The 15831-nt window shown below is 38.1% G+C and overlaps 1 protein-coding gene across 4 annotated transcripts in view; it reads left to right on the forward strand.

The window, feature by feature from the left end:
- The window catches only part of DNAH5 (dynein axonemal heavy chain 5), a 358938-nt gene that overhangs the window by 97050 nt on the left and 246057 nt on the right, over nt 1-15831 (forward strand). For all 4 annotated transcript variants that reach the window (XM_039471819.2, XM_074387173.1, XM_003932490.4 and 1 more), the window contains 6 exons: nt 7256-7393; nt 8485-8661; nt 10658-10771; nt 11462-11569; nt 13217-13339; nt 13909-14124. In XM_039471819.2, the coding sequence (XP_039327753.2) occupies nt 7256-7393; nt 8485-8661; nt 10658-10771; nt 11462-11569; nt 13217-13339; nt 13909-14124 (876 nt within the window). The remainder of the gene's footprint in view (nt 1-7255; nt 7394-8484; nt 8662-10657; nt 10772-11461; nt 11570-13216; nt 13340-13908; nt 14125-15831) is intronic.

Here is a 15831-nt window from a genome sequence, read left to right on the forward strand (position 1 = left end):
TCAGTTAGATGAGTGACTCCAAAGGCAAGAGTCCAAAATGCTTGTGGCACTGATGTGCATCCTAGAATGAAAGGAATTTGGAACTGCAGTGTGTGTGTGGCGGGGGGTGTGGAGGGAGGGGGCGGTGGGGGTAGCAGATGGATGTGGGAAGGGATCCTGAAGGGGCAGAAGAAGGAAAGAGGAACTGATATGTTTGGAGAGAGCAAGTTGGATCCTGTGGTTCAGCCAATGATCAAAAGGGCCTTTAAGAATAATTCTGGCAGATGTGAGATTTAGCTTCTGTATGCTTTGTGCTGTTTGTAAGTCTGGGTTTGTGATTACTTGGGGCAGTGTTTGATGGATGCAGGCGTGTTTGTGTGTGTGTCTGTGTGTGTGTGTGTGTGTGTGCATGTGTGTGAAAGATAGAACGAGAGAGAGAGAGAGAAAGAGAAAGAGAGAAAGAGAAAGAGAGAGATAAGGGAATAAGAGAGATGACAGAGCCCAGATTGGGAATGTAGGGGGAGGTAGGGAAATGGTTCCCATGGTATTGATGACACTGTAACACTCTGCCCTCCTCTCCCAGGAGTGCTGATCCTGCTGGGATTGGGGAGGGGGCATTATGCTTTCCAAAGGATGCGGAATGGGGGAGTTAAGCAACTTTTATTCAGGCAGACACAGGATGATTAGCTGGATGAATCCAGCTAACGCCCGAGTTATTTTTGTGATTAACTGTGATGGAGGCCAGATCAAAATGCAGCTTGGACCAAATAAAAATGTTGGCATTCTATCTAAAAAAGCAGTATTTTTTAATATGATTCCACTTCATATTGCAAAAAAAGTCTTAAGAAAATGGGATGGGAGAATGCTGGGAAGATGGCCGCCTAAGAACAGCTCAGGAATTCAGCTCCCAGTGAAAGAGCAGAGGGTGAGTGGACGCCGCATTTCCAGACGAACTCTTATTGCCCACAGACCAGGAGATACCCAGGCAGAGGGGTCGCCAGCATCGCAGTCCCAGCCGGTGCGGCTGTTTTGGCCCCCGCGGGGCTGATTCCGCCCGCGCAGCTGCTGTGACCACGCCCTGTTGCTGCGGTTCTCCGTACAAAAACCACTGGTCTGGGAGCCCTCTTAGCTGGCGAGCAGAGCCCTGAGACGGCAGAATAGCCCATTCATCTGAAATAGCGAGTCAGGCCAGGAGATTCCTAGGGAAAAAATCCGCCAGGAGCCGGCGCTACAGTTCGAGCCGATTCCGTGGGTCGCAGCACGGGAGATCCCGGCGCCTTTTCAACAAGCGACTGGAACGCGGGGTCCTTCAACTTAAAAGAAAAGACTCTGAGTCAGGGAGCCAGGTGATCAGGCTCGGTTGGTCCCACCCCTCCACCCCCAACAACAACGAAAACAAAAACAGTAATTGGAAACCCTCTGGGTTGAGCCCTTCAAACCAAGCACAGCTGAACCAGGATGGTCCGGCTCCGTGGGGGAGGGGCTTCCGCCATTACTGAGACTCTCCACCGCTACGGAGGCAGGCTGCCGTTGCCGAGGCAACCTGCCATAACAGAGAGAGTCCACCATAACAGAGGCGGGGCCCCCATTGCCGAGACAGTTCTAACTACACCCATATAAAAAGGACTACAGGGAATAGCTCAGGGCAGCTGGGCGGAGCCCACAGCAGCTCAGCAAAGCCCCTGCGGGCAGGCAGAGGCTAGGCCTGCTGCTAGCTGGGCGGGTCCGACCTGAAAGAAAAATCAAAAAAGGCAATAGTGCAAGGGAAACTCATAAAGCTCCAACTCCCTGGGACAGAGACAGACAACAGGTGGATAAACCCACAAAAATGGGAAGAAACCAGCGCAAAAAGGATGAAAACTCCCGAAACCAGAACACCTCTCCTCCTAAAAGGGATCACAACTCCTCACCAGCAAGGGAACCAGACCGGATGGAGAAGGAGGGTGATGAAATGACAGAATCAGACTTCAGAAGGTGGGTAGTAAGAAACTACAATGAGCTAAAAGAACATGTTCTAACCCATCGCAAAGAAAATAGGAACCTTGAAAAAAGATTGGACGAACTGCTGACGAGAATGGACAGCATAGAGAGGAGTATAAGTGAATTGATGGAGCTGAAAAACGCAACACGAGAACTTCGTGAAGCATGCACAAGCTTCAACAGCCGAACTGACCAAGCAGAAGAAAGGATATCAGAGGTCGAAGATCAACTCAATGAAATAAAAAGAGAAGGCAAGAACAGAGAAAAAAGCGCAAAAAGGAATGAACAAAATCTTCAAGAAATGTGGGACTATGTGAAAAGACCTAATCTACGTCTGATAGGTGTACCTGAATGTGATGAAGAGAATGAATCCAAGCTGGAAAATACTCTTCAGGATATTATCCAGGAAAACTTCCCTAACCTAGCAAGGCAGACCAATATTCAAATCCAGGAAATACAGAGAACACCACAAAGATATTCCTCAAGAAGAGCAACCCCAAGGCACATAATCGTCAGATTCACCAGGGTTGAAATGAAAGAGAAAATGCTAAGGGCAGCCAGAGAGAAAGGTCGGGTTACCCACAAAGGGAAGCCCATTAGACTCACAGCAGATCTCTCAGCAGAAACCCTACAAGCCAGAAGAGATTGGGGGCCAATATTCAACATCCTTAAAGAAAAGAACTTTCAACCCAGAATCTCCTATCCAGCCAAACTAAGCTTCATAAGTGAAGGAAAAATAAAATCCTTTGTGAACAAGCAAGCACTCAGAGATTTCATCACCACCAAACCTGCTCTACAAGAACTCCTGAAAGAGGCTCTACACATATAAAGGAACAACCAGTACCAGCCACTCCAAAAACACACCAAATGGTAAAAAAGCAGCAACACAATCAAGAATCTGCATCAACTAACCAACAAAACAGCCAGGTAGCATCAAAATGACAGCATCAAATTCACGCATAACAATACTATCCCTAAATGTCAATGGACTAAATGCCCCAATCAAAAGACACAGACTGGCAAATTGGATAAAAAGCCAAAACCCATCAGTGTGCTGTATCCAGGAAACCCATCTTACATGCAAGGATACACAAAGGCTCAAAATAAAGGGATGGAGGAAGATCTACCAAGCAAATGGAGAGTAAAAAAAGGCAGGAGTTGCAATTCTCATCTCTGATAAAATAGACTTTAAAGCAACAAAGATCAAAAGAGACAAAGAAGGACATTACATAATGGTAAAAGGATCACTGCAACAAGAAGAGCTAACGATCCTAAATATATACGCACCCAATACAGGAGCACCCAGATACATAAGGCAAGTTCTTAATGACTTACAAAGAGACTTAGACTCCCACACAATAATAGTGGGAGACTTTAACACCCCATTGTCAATATTAGACAGATCAACAAGACAGAAAATCAACAAGGATATCCAGGACCTGAATACAGACCTGGAACAAGCAAACCTAATAGACGTTTACAGAACTCTCCACCCCAAATCCACAGAATATACATTCTTCTCAGCACCACATCACACCTACTCTAAAATTGACCACATAATTGGCAATAAATCACTCCTCAGCAAATGCAAAAGAACAGAAATCATAACAAACAGTCTCTCAGACCACAGTGCAATCGAGTTAGAACTCAGAATGCAGAAACTAACTCAGAACCGCACAGCTTCATGGAAACTGAACAACTTGCTCTTGAATGTTGACTGGATAAACAATGAAATGAAGGCAGAAATAAAGATGTTCTTCGAAACCAATGGGAACGAAGACACAACATACCAGAATCTCTGGGACACATTTAAAACAGTCTCTAGAGGAAAATATATAGCAATGAGTGCCCACATGAGAAGAAAGGAGAGATCTAAAATTGACACCCTATCATCAAAATTGAAAGAGCTAGAGGAGCAAGATCAAAAAAACTCAAAACCTAGCAGAAGACAGGAAATAACTAAGATCAGAGCAGAACTGAAGGAAATAGAGACACAAAAAACTCTTCAAAAAATCAATAAATCCAGGAGCTGGTTTTTCGAAAAGATCAACAAAATAGACAGACCACTAGCCAGATTAATAAAAAAGAAAAGAGAGAATAACCAAATTGATGCAATAAAAAACGATAAAGGTGATATCACCACAGATTCCACAGAAATCCAAACCATCATCAGAGATTATTACAAACAACTCTATGCACATAAACTAGTAAACCTGGAAGAAATGGATAAATTCCTGGACACCTGCAACCTCCCAAGCCTAAACCTGGAAGAAGCCGAAACCCTGAATAGACCAATAACATGGTCTGAAGTCGAGGCAGCAATAAAGAGCCTACCACCCAAAAAAAGCCCAGGTCCAGATGGGTTCACAGCTGAATTCTACCAGACATACAAAGAGGAGCTGATACCATTCCTTCTGAAACTATTCCAGACAATCCAAAAAGAGGGAATCCTTCCCAAATCATTTTACGAGACAAACATCATACTGATACCAAAACCCGGCAGAGACTCAACAAGAAAAGAAAATTTCAGGCCAATATCCATGATGAACATAGATGCAAAAATCTTCAATAAAATACTGGCAAACCGATTGCAACAGCATATCAAAAAGCTAATCCACCATGATCAAGTAGGATTCATCCCAGGGATGCAAGGCTGGTTCAACATACGCAAGTCCATAAACGTAATTCACCACATAAACAGAACCAAAGACAAAAACCGCATGATTATCTCGATTGATGCAGAGAAGGCTTTTGACAAAATTCAACAACCCTTTATGCTAAAAACCCTCAATAAACTAGGTATTGACGGAACGTATCTCAAAACAATAAAAGCTATTTACGACAAACCAACAGCCAATATCATACTGAATGGGCAAAAGCTGGAAGCATTCCCTTTGAAATCTGGCACTAGACAAGGATGTCCTCTCTCACCACTCCTATTCAATATAGTACTGGAAGTTCTAGCCAGAGCAATCAGGCAAGAAAAAGAAATAAACGGTATCCAAATTGGAAAGGAGGAAATCAAATTGTCTCTATTTGCAGATGACATGATTGTATATCTGGAAGACCCCATCATCTCAGCCCAAAATCTCCTGAAACTGATAAACAACTTCAGCAAAGTCTCAGGATACAAAATCAACGTGCAAAAATCACAAGCATTCCTATACACCAGTAATAGACTTCAAGAGAGCCAAATCAAGAACGAACTGCCATTCACAATTGCTACAAAGAGAATAAAGTATCTAGGAATACAACTAACAAGGAACGTAAAGGACCTCTTCAAGGAGAACTACAAGCCATTGCTCAACGAAATAAGAGAGGATACAAACAGATGGAGAAACATTCCATGTTCTTGGTTAGGAAAAATCAACATCGTGAAAATGGCCATACTGCCCAAAGTAATTTACAGATTCAACGCTATTCCCATCAAGCTACCAATGACCTTCTTCACAGAACTGGAAAAAAACACCTTAAACTTCATATGGAACCAAAAGAGAGCCCGCATAGCCAAGTCAATTCTAAGCAAAAAGAACAAAGCAGGAGGCATCACACTACCGGACTTCAAACTATACTACAAGGCTACAGTAATCAAAACAGCATGGTACTGGTACCAAAACAGAGATATAGACCAATGGAACAGAACAGAGGTCTCAGAGGAAATACAACATACCCACAACCATCTGATCTTCGACAAACCTGACAAAAACAAGCAATGGGGAAAGGACTCCCTGTTTAATAAATGGTATTGGGAAAACTGGCTAGCCATGTGCAGAAAGCAGAAACAGGACCCCTTCCTGACACCTTACACCAAAATTAACTCCAGATGGATTAAAGACTTAAACATCAGACCTAATACCATAAAAACCTTACAAGAAAATCTAGGCAAAACCATTCAGGACATAGGTGTAGGCAAGGACTTCATGACCAAAACGCCAAAAGCAATGGCAACAAAAGCCAAAATAGACAAATGGGACCTAATCAAACTCCACAGCTTCTGCACGGCAAAAGAAACAGTCAGTAGAGTGAATCGGCAACCAACAGAATGGGAAAAAATTTTTGCAGTCTACCCATCTGACAAGGGGCTGATATCCAGAATTTAGAAAGAACTAAAGCAGATCTACAAGAAAAAAACAAACAAGCCCATTCAAAAATGGGCGAAGGATATGAACAGATACTTTACAAAAGAAGACATACAGGAGGCCAACAAACATATGAAAAAATGCTCATCATCACTGGTCATCAGAGAAATGCAAATCAAAACCACATTGAGATACCATCTCACACCAGTTAGAATGGCGATCATTAAAAAATCAGGAAATAACAGATGCTGGAGAGGATGTGGAGAAATAGGAACACTTTTACACTGTTGGTGGGAATGTAAATTAATTCAACCATTGTGGAAGACAGTGTGGCGATTCCTCAAGGACCTAAAAATAGAAATCCCATTTGACCCAGCAATCCCATTACTGGGTATATATCCAAAGGATTATAAATCATTCTACTACAAGGACACGTGCACACTGATGTTCATTGCAGCACTGTTTACAATAGCAAAGACCTGGAACCAACCCAAATGCCCAACGATGATAGACTGGATAGGGAAAATGTGGTACATATACACCATGGAATATTACGCAGCCATCAAAAACGATGAGTTTGCTTCCTTTGTAGGGACATGGATGAACCTGGAAACCATCATTCTCAGCAAACTGACACAAGAGCAGAAAATCAAACACCGTATATTCTCGCTCATAGGCGGGTGTTGAACAATGAGAACACATGGACACAGGGAGGGAAGCACTACACACTGGGGTCCGTTGGGGGGAAATGGGGGAGTGGCAGGGGGGTGGGGAGGTGGGAAGAGATAGCATGGGGAGAAATGACAGATACAGGTGAGGGGACGGAAGGCAGCAAAGCACACTGCCATGTGTGTACCTATGCAACAATCTTGCATGTTCATCACATGTACCCCAAAACCTAAAATGCAGTAAAAAAAAAAAAAAAAAAAAAAAAAAAAGAAAATGGGATGGGTGCCCAGGTGGGAGGAGGCATTCTTTCTGAGTGGGAGAGGGCAGCGGGCTTTGGGTTGAATTGTGAGCGTGTGTAGGATAATAGGGAAGTGTTGGGAGGTCCTGACAGTCTGGGGCCAATGTGGACAAAGGCATGTGGGAGTGGAGTGGAGGTATGTGCTACCTGACAGGCTTCCCAGAGTGCAGCAAAGTGAAAAATACAGGGCCCGAAGTCTTGTGTGTTTTATAAAAGCATCATCTTATTATTTAATTTTCATTCTGATTAGGTGAACCTTCAAAAATGTGACATACTTGAACTGAAAACCCTAAAGGAACCTATGGACTACTTGACTCTAGCAAATAACCCTGAGACTTTGGAAAAAATAGAGGATTGTATGAAAGTATGGCTCAAACAGACAGAACAGGTAATTTTGAGAAACCCAATGTCAATTTCAGGTGCCAAGTTACTGAACTAGACAATGGAAGGTGTATTATCATGTGACATTCCATTTGCTAAGAGTTTTACTATAAATCCTTAAGGAGGTAAGAGGTCCAACGTGGTTTTCATTTACTATCATGAATTAAGAAGAGGTAATGACTTTGTATACTTAGATCACTCGAAGGCTGCACTTTGCAAGTTTTTTTCTTGAGGTCTAATTTACTTTGGAGAGAACCGCTGTAGAAGCATGAGGAGTTTTCTATTTTAGCGTGTCCTCTAAAAGGGAGCTGGAGACTTAACTTTAAAACAAATTCAGAAAAGTCCTAAATGAAGGAATGAAGGTGGACATTATATTAAAAAGTAAGCACAATTAAAATCCACTAGCCTAAACCATACAGTTTAATAAGGTTATGTTACTCCAAGGTTATAGAGTAAATGAATAGCCAAGAAAAATTCCTGCGGTCAAGGCTTTCAGAAGCTCATTACAACTCATTAAATAGGTAGTTTTCAATTGCAGATTGGGTGACTGTAGTTAGCAACAGTATACCGTATATTTCAAAGTAGTAGGTTGGTACAAAAAGTAATTGTGTTTTTTGCCATTACTTTCAAGGGCAAATTACTTTTGTACCAATCTAATACTTAGAAGAGAGGACTTGAAATATTACCCACACATAGAAACAGTTAGTAATCAAGGTGATCATATCCCAAATACTCTGATCTGATCATGACACATTCTATACATTAACAAATACTCACTTGTACCCCATAAATATGTCAAATACATATCCTTAAAAGAAAAAAAATACAAATCAAAAATCTCAAAATAACCCCCAAATATAAACTATTTTCAAATGAAGAAGGCGTAAGTGGTTTTTAGTGAAAACAAGTCAAATAAATATTCATTGGTGTTTAAAAATGGATACATGCTAAGTTAGTAAAAGATGATCGCTGGAAGCATGGAATACACATATATCATGATCCAGATAGGATAATTGATTTCCTTATTTGTTTGGCTTGTGTATAACTTTAGTATCTCCAGCCCCACACAATGGCTTGTGTTTTCCCGTGCATTTGCAGGTTCTTGCTGAAAACAATCAGCTGCGGAAGGAAGCGGATGACGTTGGGCCACGAGCAGAGCTGGAGCACTGGAAGAAAAGACTCTCCAAGTTTAACTACCTCTTGGAACAATTGAAAAGCCCCGATGTGAAGGCCGTGCTGGCAGTGCTTGCAGCGGCCAAGTCAAAACTGCTGAAGGTTGTCAGCCATTTCATTTTGCCTTATGAAATGGGAAGGAGAATTCTCTATGCATATTTTCAAGTCATAGAGTGATTAGGAACAAAAATATGTTATGATACCTTTATGAAAAACATTTAAAATGACGTAATATTTCCCTCATATAGCTTTGGAGGCTGTGGAATAGTCTTTGAATTAAAGGCATTTGTTAGCTGGTTTACATGTATGTGTATGCGTTATTAGAGGGTATTGCATGTAATACAGAGCATGATAGCATGTGTGTGTATATATATATATACTATATATTATTTTATATATATGTATTATTTTATAGATATAAAATAATATATAAATATATAAATATATATTTATATAATTATATATATTTATATTATTATATAGTATCCATTATATACATATATAATATATACACATATATGTGTGTATATATGTATGTGTGTGTATATATATACACATATATGTATATAATACATACTATATAATAATATATACTATTTAATGTATATATACATATATACACATACATAGACACATATATGTGTATAGATAATGTACACATGTATATATACATTGTATATATACATGTATATATATACACACATATATATGTATATATGTATCTATATATATATGTATATATATATATATATACACATATGTATATATATAATGATTTCAGACCAGCTAGAAATAATAATAATGAAAACTCACCTTATTCATGTTTATTTTTTAGCCCTTGTATATTAGTTTTATATTGAAAAACAACCTCCATTAGCAGCTTAAAACAGCCGATATTTTAATCTCATAGTCTATGGGCCAAGAATCTGGGTGCAGCTTGGTTGGGTACCTCTGACTCCAGGTATCTGATGAGGCTGCAGCTGTGATGTGGGTTCATCTTAAGACTCAACTTGGAGAAGATATGCTTCCGAGTTCACTCATCTGGATGTTGCTGGATTGTTTCTTGCTGGCTGTTGACTGGAGACTTCCTTCAGTTCCTTCCCATGTGGGCCTCTCCATAGAGCAGCTTAGAACATAGCAGCTGGCTTCCCTTAAAGGGAGCAAGTGAAAGAGGCAAGAGAGCACCCAACCTAGAGGCCACAGTCTTTAAGTAAACTAGTTCTCGAAGTGACATCCCATTACTTTCGTCATATTTTCCTTACTGGAAGCAAGTCACTAGATTCAGCCCACAATCAAGGAGAAGGGATGAATATAAGAGCCTGAATACAGGGAGTCTGTGATAATTGGGGACCATCATACCTGGCATTAATGTTGGAAAGACTATTTGTTAACTATTTGCATGGGTGTTATTAGCTATTTGCATGTTCTGATACATGCAAATAATCTATGTAAGCAATAATAATTTGTTGCTATAAATGTGCTATAGATTTACTTTGTATTATTCTTGAGAGAAATAGCAGAGGTGAACCTTGCTATATAGTTCAGAAATATTATCAGTCGGACTTCCATGAAGTCAGTGGAACGTATTGATGTGCTAAATAATTTCCTTTTACTTTTCTCACTATTAGATTTCTTTTTATTTCTAAGTTCCTAGCTCATAGCACAGTACTGGCATACAGTTGGCAGATAATAAATATTTACTACATTAATGGATAAATGTATAGGGATATAGGAAGGGAGTTCAGGTTAGAATAGCAGAAAGACAGAAAATATGGGAGCGAGGTACCAAATGGGTCTGGTAACCAGTGGAGGGGAAAAGGTGTGAGTTAAAAGGTAGCTGCTGCCTTCTTGGTACTCTGTGATAGTCAGGGCATAGATTTTATATGAGAAGCCCTGGAAGAGATGCTTTAAAAAGTTTAGTCAAAAATTTTAAATTGCTTTCCAGCATAGCAATATCTCTCACCCCTCTGGATTCAATTTTATATGAGATGCACAGAAAGTCTGGCCTAATGGACTTTTGGTAACTCTTAGCAGTTGTTATATTGGAATTTCCTCTGTTAATAATTGCATTAAAATTGCTTTTCCGTATTGTGCTTAGACTTGGCGGGAGACAGATATTCGAATCACTGATGCAACTAACGAAGCAAAGGACAATGTGAAATACTTGTATACACTTGAAAAATGTTGTGACCCTTTGTACAGCAGTGATCTAGTGAGTTAAGGATTTCTACTCTTTTAGTCTGTAGATAACCCTTTTTTCACTAGGTGAATTGAATATTGAATTTTGGTTCATCGATATTACAGTCCATTGGAAAGGTCTTAGGAACTTTTTATTTTCAAGAAAATTTTATATACATATATACACACACATACACATACACACATATACACATAGATATCTGTATTTCTGTATCTAACTCTAAACAGTCTACTATTGATTGAAGATATGTATGAGGTGTTATATTTTAAAACATTTATTGCATGTTACATTTTCCATTAAATATTGCAAAGGACATTATATATTCCAAAGAACTGTGGAAAAAGTTGTTAACTGGTGATTTATCTTTTAGCTTTAGAAAATGCCTGCTTTTACTTATTACAACATTAACTGTTATTAACAGTTCATCATTAATAACAGTTAAGAGTTAACTCGATGCTGCTTGTCATTAACAGCAGGTCAATATTTCTTTAATTGAAATAATATTTGATTAACCATATAGGACTAAAATCATAAAAGTACTATTACACATATTATTTTCATGTAAAGCATTAGATAATATTTTTAAATGTTTAATGGAACTATCTTAAACTTTATTTTAATGCCAGTGGAATGGTTAGTCTATTAGAATTTTGCTGAATTTGACAATTTTTTTTTTCTGAAAACTTTGATGGTATCTTTCAGCTGTCTATGATGGATGCTATTCCTACACTTATAAATGCAATTAAAATGATCTATAGTATCTCTCATTATTATAACACCTCTGAGAAGATCACATCTCTGTTTGTAAAGGTAAGTGTGTGATGTAGAGTTCATGGTCATTTGTATTTCTTTGCCAATGATCAATTTTTTGATAATTAAAAATTACCACATTGGCCCAGTTCAATATGTCTGTATCTTACCATTTTAAAAAGGCTTAGGCTATCAATAGAGATAGAATTAAATTTATGTCAGAGGCTGACTCTAGCAAATCATGAAGCATTATTTCCCAAAGTAATTATTATGATAAATATTTTATTATTTATATAATACAAATGAAAAAAGATTACTTTTGGAATTTCTTTTCCTATGCAGTTTAGCACATCATGTATTCCTACTGGGTAAATTTTAATTAAGGAAACCTATATTTAACTGGCTGTCTCCTGCTTCATATTTCATATGCCACTGTTCCAAATTTATTTGATGCCACAGTTGTTTACTTGGTGTTATTAGAACAGTAATCATGGCAATAAAAGCCATTTGCAATGTTCTAGTAATCTATAAAGCAATTATAATGACTCTGCCAAAAAACATAACAATGCTTAAACCTTATGTCCTAACTCACATAAGTGTTTATGGTAAGCATTGTCACTATTCTCATTTTGAATGGTCTCTATGAAGTAAATGACTATTTCATTATCTAGGCAAAAATCTTAAATAGAGGAATTTTTGACTCATCAAGACTTGCATTCTGAATACTAACACAGTAGGAGGCACAATTCTTCCTGGGAATAGAGACATCCAGCCTTAAGAGCTCAGTGGGAAACTTTTTCCTTCTGCTCTCATGTAGGTAGTTGAGGTGAAAAAAAAGGAGGGATAGCTGCAAGATTCCCTCCCAACTTCCATATACTTTAAAATTATATGTTAGGGTTGGGGGAGTACTCCCTGTGTAAATGAGACCCAAAAGTTAATTTGTGTTATTAATTTAGGTTTTATGCATATTATTTGCAAAACTTTATCTAGCATAAAATAATGAAACCACCATTTATCTAATTATAAAAAACCTTTCATTATGGAAATGTTGAAGTGGGTACAAAAGGAGAGAGAAATGTATACTGGAATGTCATGTACATATTGCCTAGATTCAGCAAACATCCACACATGGCTGATCCTGATTCACCCATACCCCCACCCCTTGCACTGGAAATCCTGGCATCATATCATTCCATGCATACAGCATGGTCATTTAATTTTCTTTGTGTGTTATTCAAAAAATTAATAAATGAATACAATGTTAGTGGTTTTGTACATTAGCTTTCCTTCTCTCTGTGGCCTTCTCCTTGTGACATTTCCATTGCTGATCATGGTCACATGGAAAGATCAGGGTTGATAGTACTTTAAATGGTGCTAATAAACTGTGGGTTAGGTATTATAAAACTCATCAGTTTTTAGGTAGGGAAATGAATCCTTTCTTGGTTGGTTAAGACAATTCATCCTGCATAAAGAAGGTGGCCCAAATTGTCGATTTTCCATGGTGTTTCCAACTCTGTGATTTCACAAATGATTTTGACAATATCAGAGGGTCATTGGTTGATTATAATTGTGATGGAAAAAAATAAATCCAAGCTCAAGTTAGAAGATCATGAGTTCTGAGAAGCAGAAGAGTTGAGGACCTTCTAGTCCAGTGTACAATCCATGGCTGTTTTGTGTACTTAACATCATTTTATTGGAAAATCCTAGGTGACAAATCAGATTATATCTGCATGTAAAGCCTATATTACCAATAATGGAACTGCTTCCATCTGGAACCAGCCACAGGATGTTGTTGTAGAAAAAATACTATCTGCGATTAAATTGAAACAGGTAATGGTCAGTTTAGTATTTAGATGTTCTGTTATTTTTATCTTATTTTTGCTGCTGAGACCATCTGAAATCATTTTATAATTATTATATTATTGGTTGCTAAAAAGAACAGTAATTCTTAACTATTAAGAAAATTGAATGTTACTACACTTTCCCAGGAAATTTATTCACTTATTTTTTTACCCTCCTTGGGAGCCTACTGTGTCCTGATACCACATTAAGTACTAGAGATACAAAGACAACTTATATGAGGTAGTTTTTCTTAAGCATCTTAAAGATGAATGGAGAGAGAGAGTCATAGAAGGATGCTATTACCAAAACTGTGGGACCAAGATGGGAAAACCACACCTTTGAGTTGTGTCATGAGTAATCAGATTAGAATCTAGAATTGCTTGATTGGAAGAGGTGAAAAGATGATTTTCCAGGCTGATGAGTGAGTACACACAAAGGCGTGAAACTATAAAAAATGCTTGCAATTCCATCCTAATTTTGCTATCGCCTTCGTTTAAGAAAATAAAATTGATACCTCTGTGGTTCCCTTTGTTGTGTATTTTTCTTGTGATTTTAAGGAATACCAGCACTGCTTTCACAAGACAAAACAAAAGCTTAAACAAGATCCAAATGCAAAGCAGTTTGATTTTAGTGAGATGTATATTTTTGGAAAATTCGAAACTTTTCACCGACGCCTTGCCAAGATAATAGACATCTTTACAATCCTCAGGACGTATTCAGTCCTGCAAGATTCTACAATTGAAGGGCTGGAAGACATAGTCACTAAATACCAGGTATTGTACTTTAAAGCTATATTTTCTACTATAATCCACAACTAAACTTCAATATTTTATGTAAATAATGCTGTTGAGAATGATTCAAATAATCAGTTTGTATTGTAATATAAATAACCTCATGTCCTTTAACAATAAAGAAATTAGATTTCAGAATTGTGTAATGGTGGTAATATGTTCATTTCAGGTGTGTGGTTATAAGAATGACTTCCCAATAGTCGAAAATTAATCACCATTAAAAAAGCATTTTCATTAGTAGTACAAGGAAAATGCTTAAATGCAACTTATTATTTTATTTATTCATTCAAGAAATATTTAATGAAGAGTACCCTGTGTCAGGCACTAGTTGACACCAGGCATTGCATGGCATTAAATTATTTCTGCATTTAAGTATTTTATTTGGACCCATATTAAAAAATATAAAGGACCTGATTTTATTCTGGATCAGACTCCCCTGATTATTTTGATTTTTAACTGCTTTATCTTGTGATAGTATCTGTGTGACTAACTTTAGTTTTGAAAGTAGGCATGATGACCTATAACATCTTGAAGATTTTAGAAACACGATTTATAAACAATTTGCTTTAAATTCTTAATGTAGACATAGTCAATTTTTTTTTCTTTTTTGGGGAACAGTGACACTAAATCTTAAATTTTTTTGGTACTTGAATTTGAAAAGGATCATATAATTAACCACTACTCACTAATGTTTTTTTAAATTGTATTTTAAGTTCTGGGGTACATATGCAGAACATGCAGGTGCAGGTTTGTTACATAGGAATACATGTGCCATGGTGGTTGGCTGCATCCATCACCCTGTCATCTATATTAGGTATTTCTCATAATGCTATCTCTCCCCTAGCCCCCACCCACCAACAGTCCCCAGTGTGTGATGTTCCCCTCCCTGTGTCCATGTGTTCTCATTGTTCAGCTCTCACTTATGAGTGAGAACATAAGGTCATGCAGTGTTTAGTTTTCTGTTCTTGTGTTAGTTTGCTGAGAGTGATGGCTTCCAGCTTCATCCATGTCCCTGCAAAGGACATGAACTCATCCTTTTTTATGGCTGCATAGTATTCCATGGTGTATATGTACCACATTTTCTTTATCCAGTCTAACATTGATGGGCATTTGGGTTGGTTCCAAGTCTTTGCTATTTACACACTAATTTTTGTACTCTAACAGTTTAGCCTAACATAAGGAATCTTTTTCATTAAGTATAGCAAGTTTTGGGAGAGAAAAAGAAAAAGACCTTTATATAGCAAGAAACCTTTAAAGTTTATTGCCACATAATAGGTGTGCAAGAAATATCTATCAAGAAAATAATTAAGTAGATTGAACTTGAGTAGTTGGTGTAAAGGTCACAATCATTTCCTATTTAACTTAATAATCTTAAGTGACCATTAAATCCAATCATAGAGCAGGATCTTCTCAAATCCCCAAATCTTTAAAATTACTACATCAAAATGTGGTAATGTAGCTTTTCCATACTTTTAGACATTTTATTATTATTATTTTTTATTGTACTTTAAGCTCTAGGGTACATGTGCTCATCCTACAGGATGGTTGCATAGGTGCACATATGCCGTGGTGGTTTGCTGTCTCCATCCCCCTGTCGCCCACATCAGACATTTCTCCTGGTGTTATCCCTTCCCAACCCCCGACCCCCTCTGTCCCTCCCCTCCCCTGGCCCCCCACCTCCTAATCTAC

Source organism: Saimiri boliviensis, chromosome 1 (assembly GCF_048565385.1).
Source record: "Saimiri boliviensis isolate mSaiBol1 chromosome 1, mSaiBol1.pri, whole genome shotgun sequence".
NCBI lineage: Eukaryota > Metazoa > Chordata > Mammalia > Primates > Cebidae > Saimiri > Saimiri boliviensis.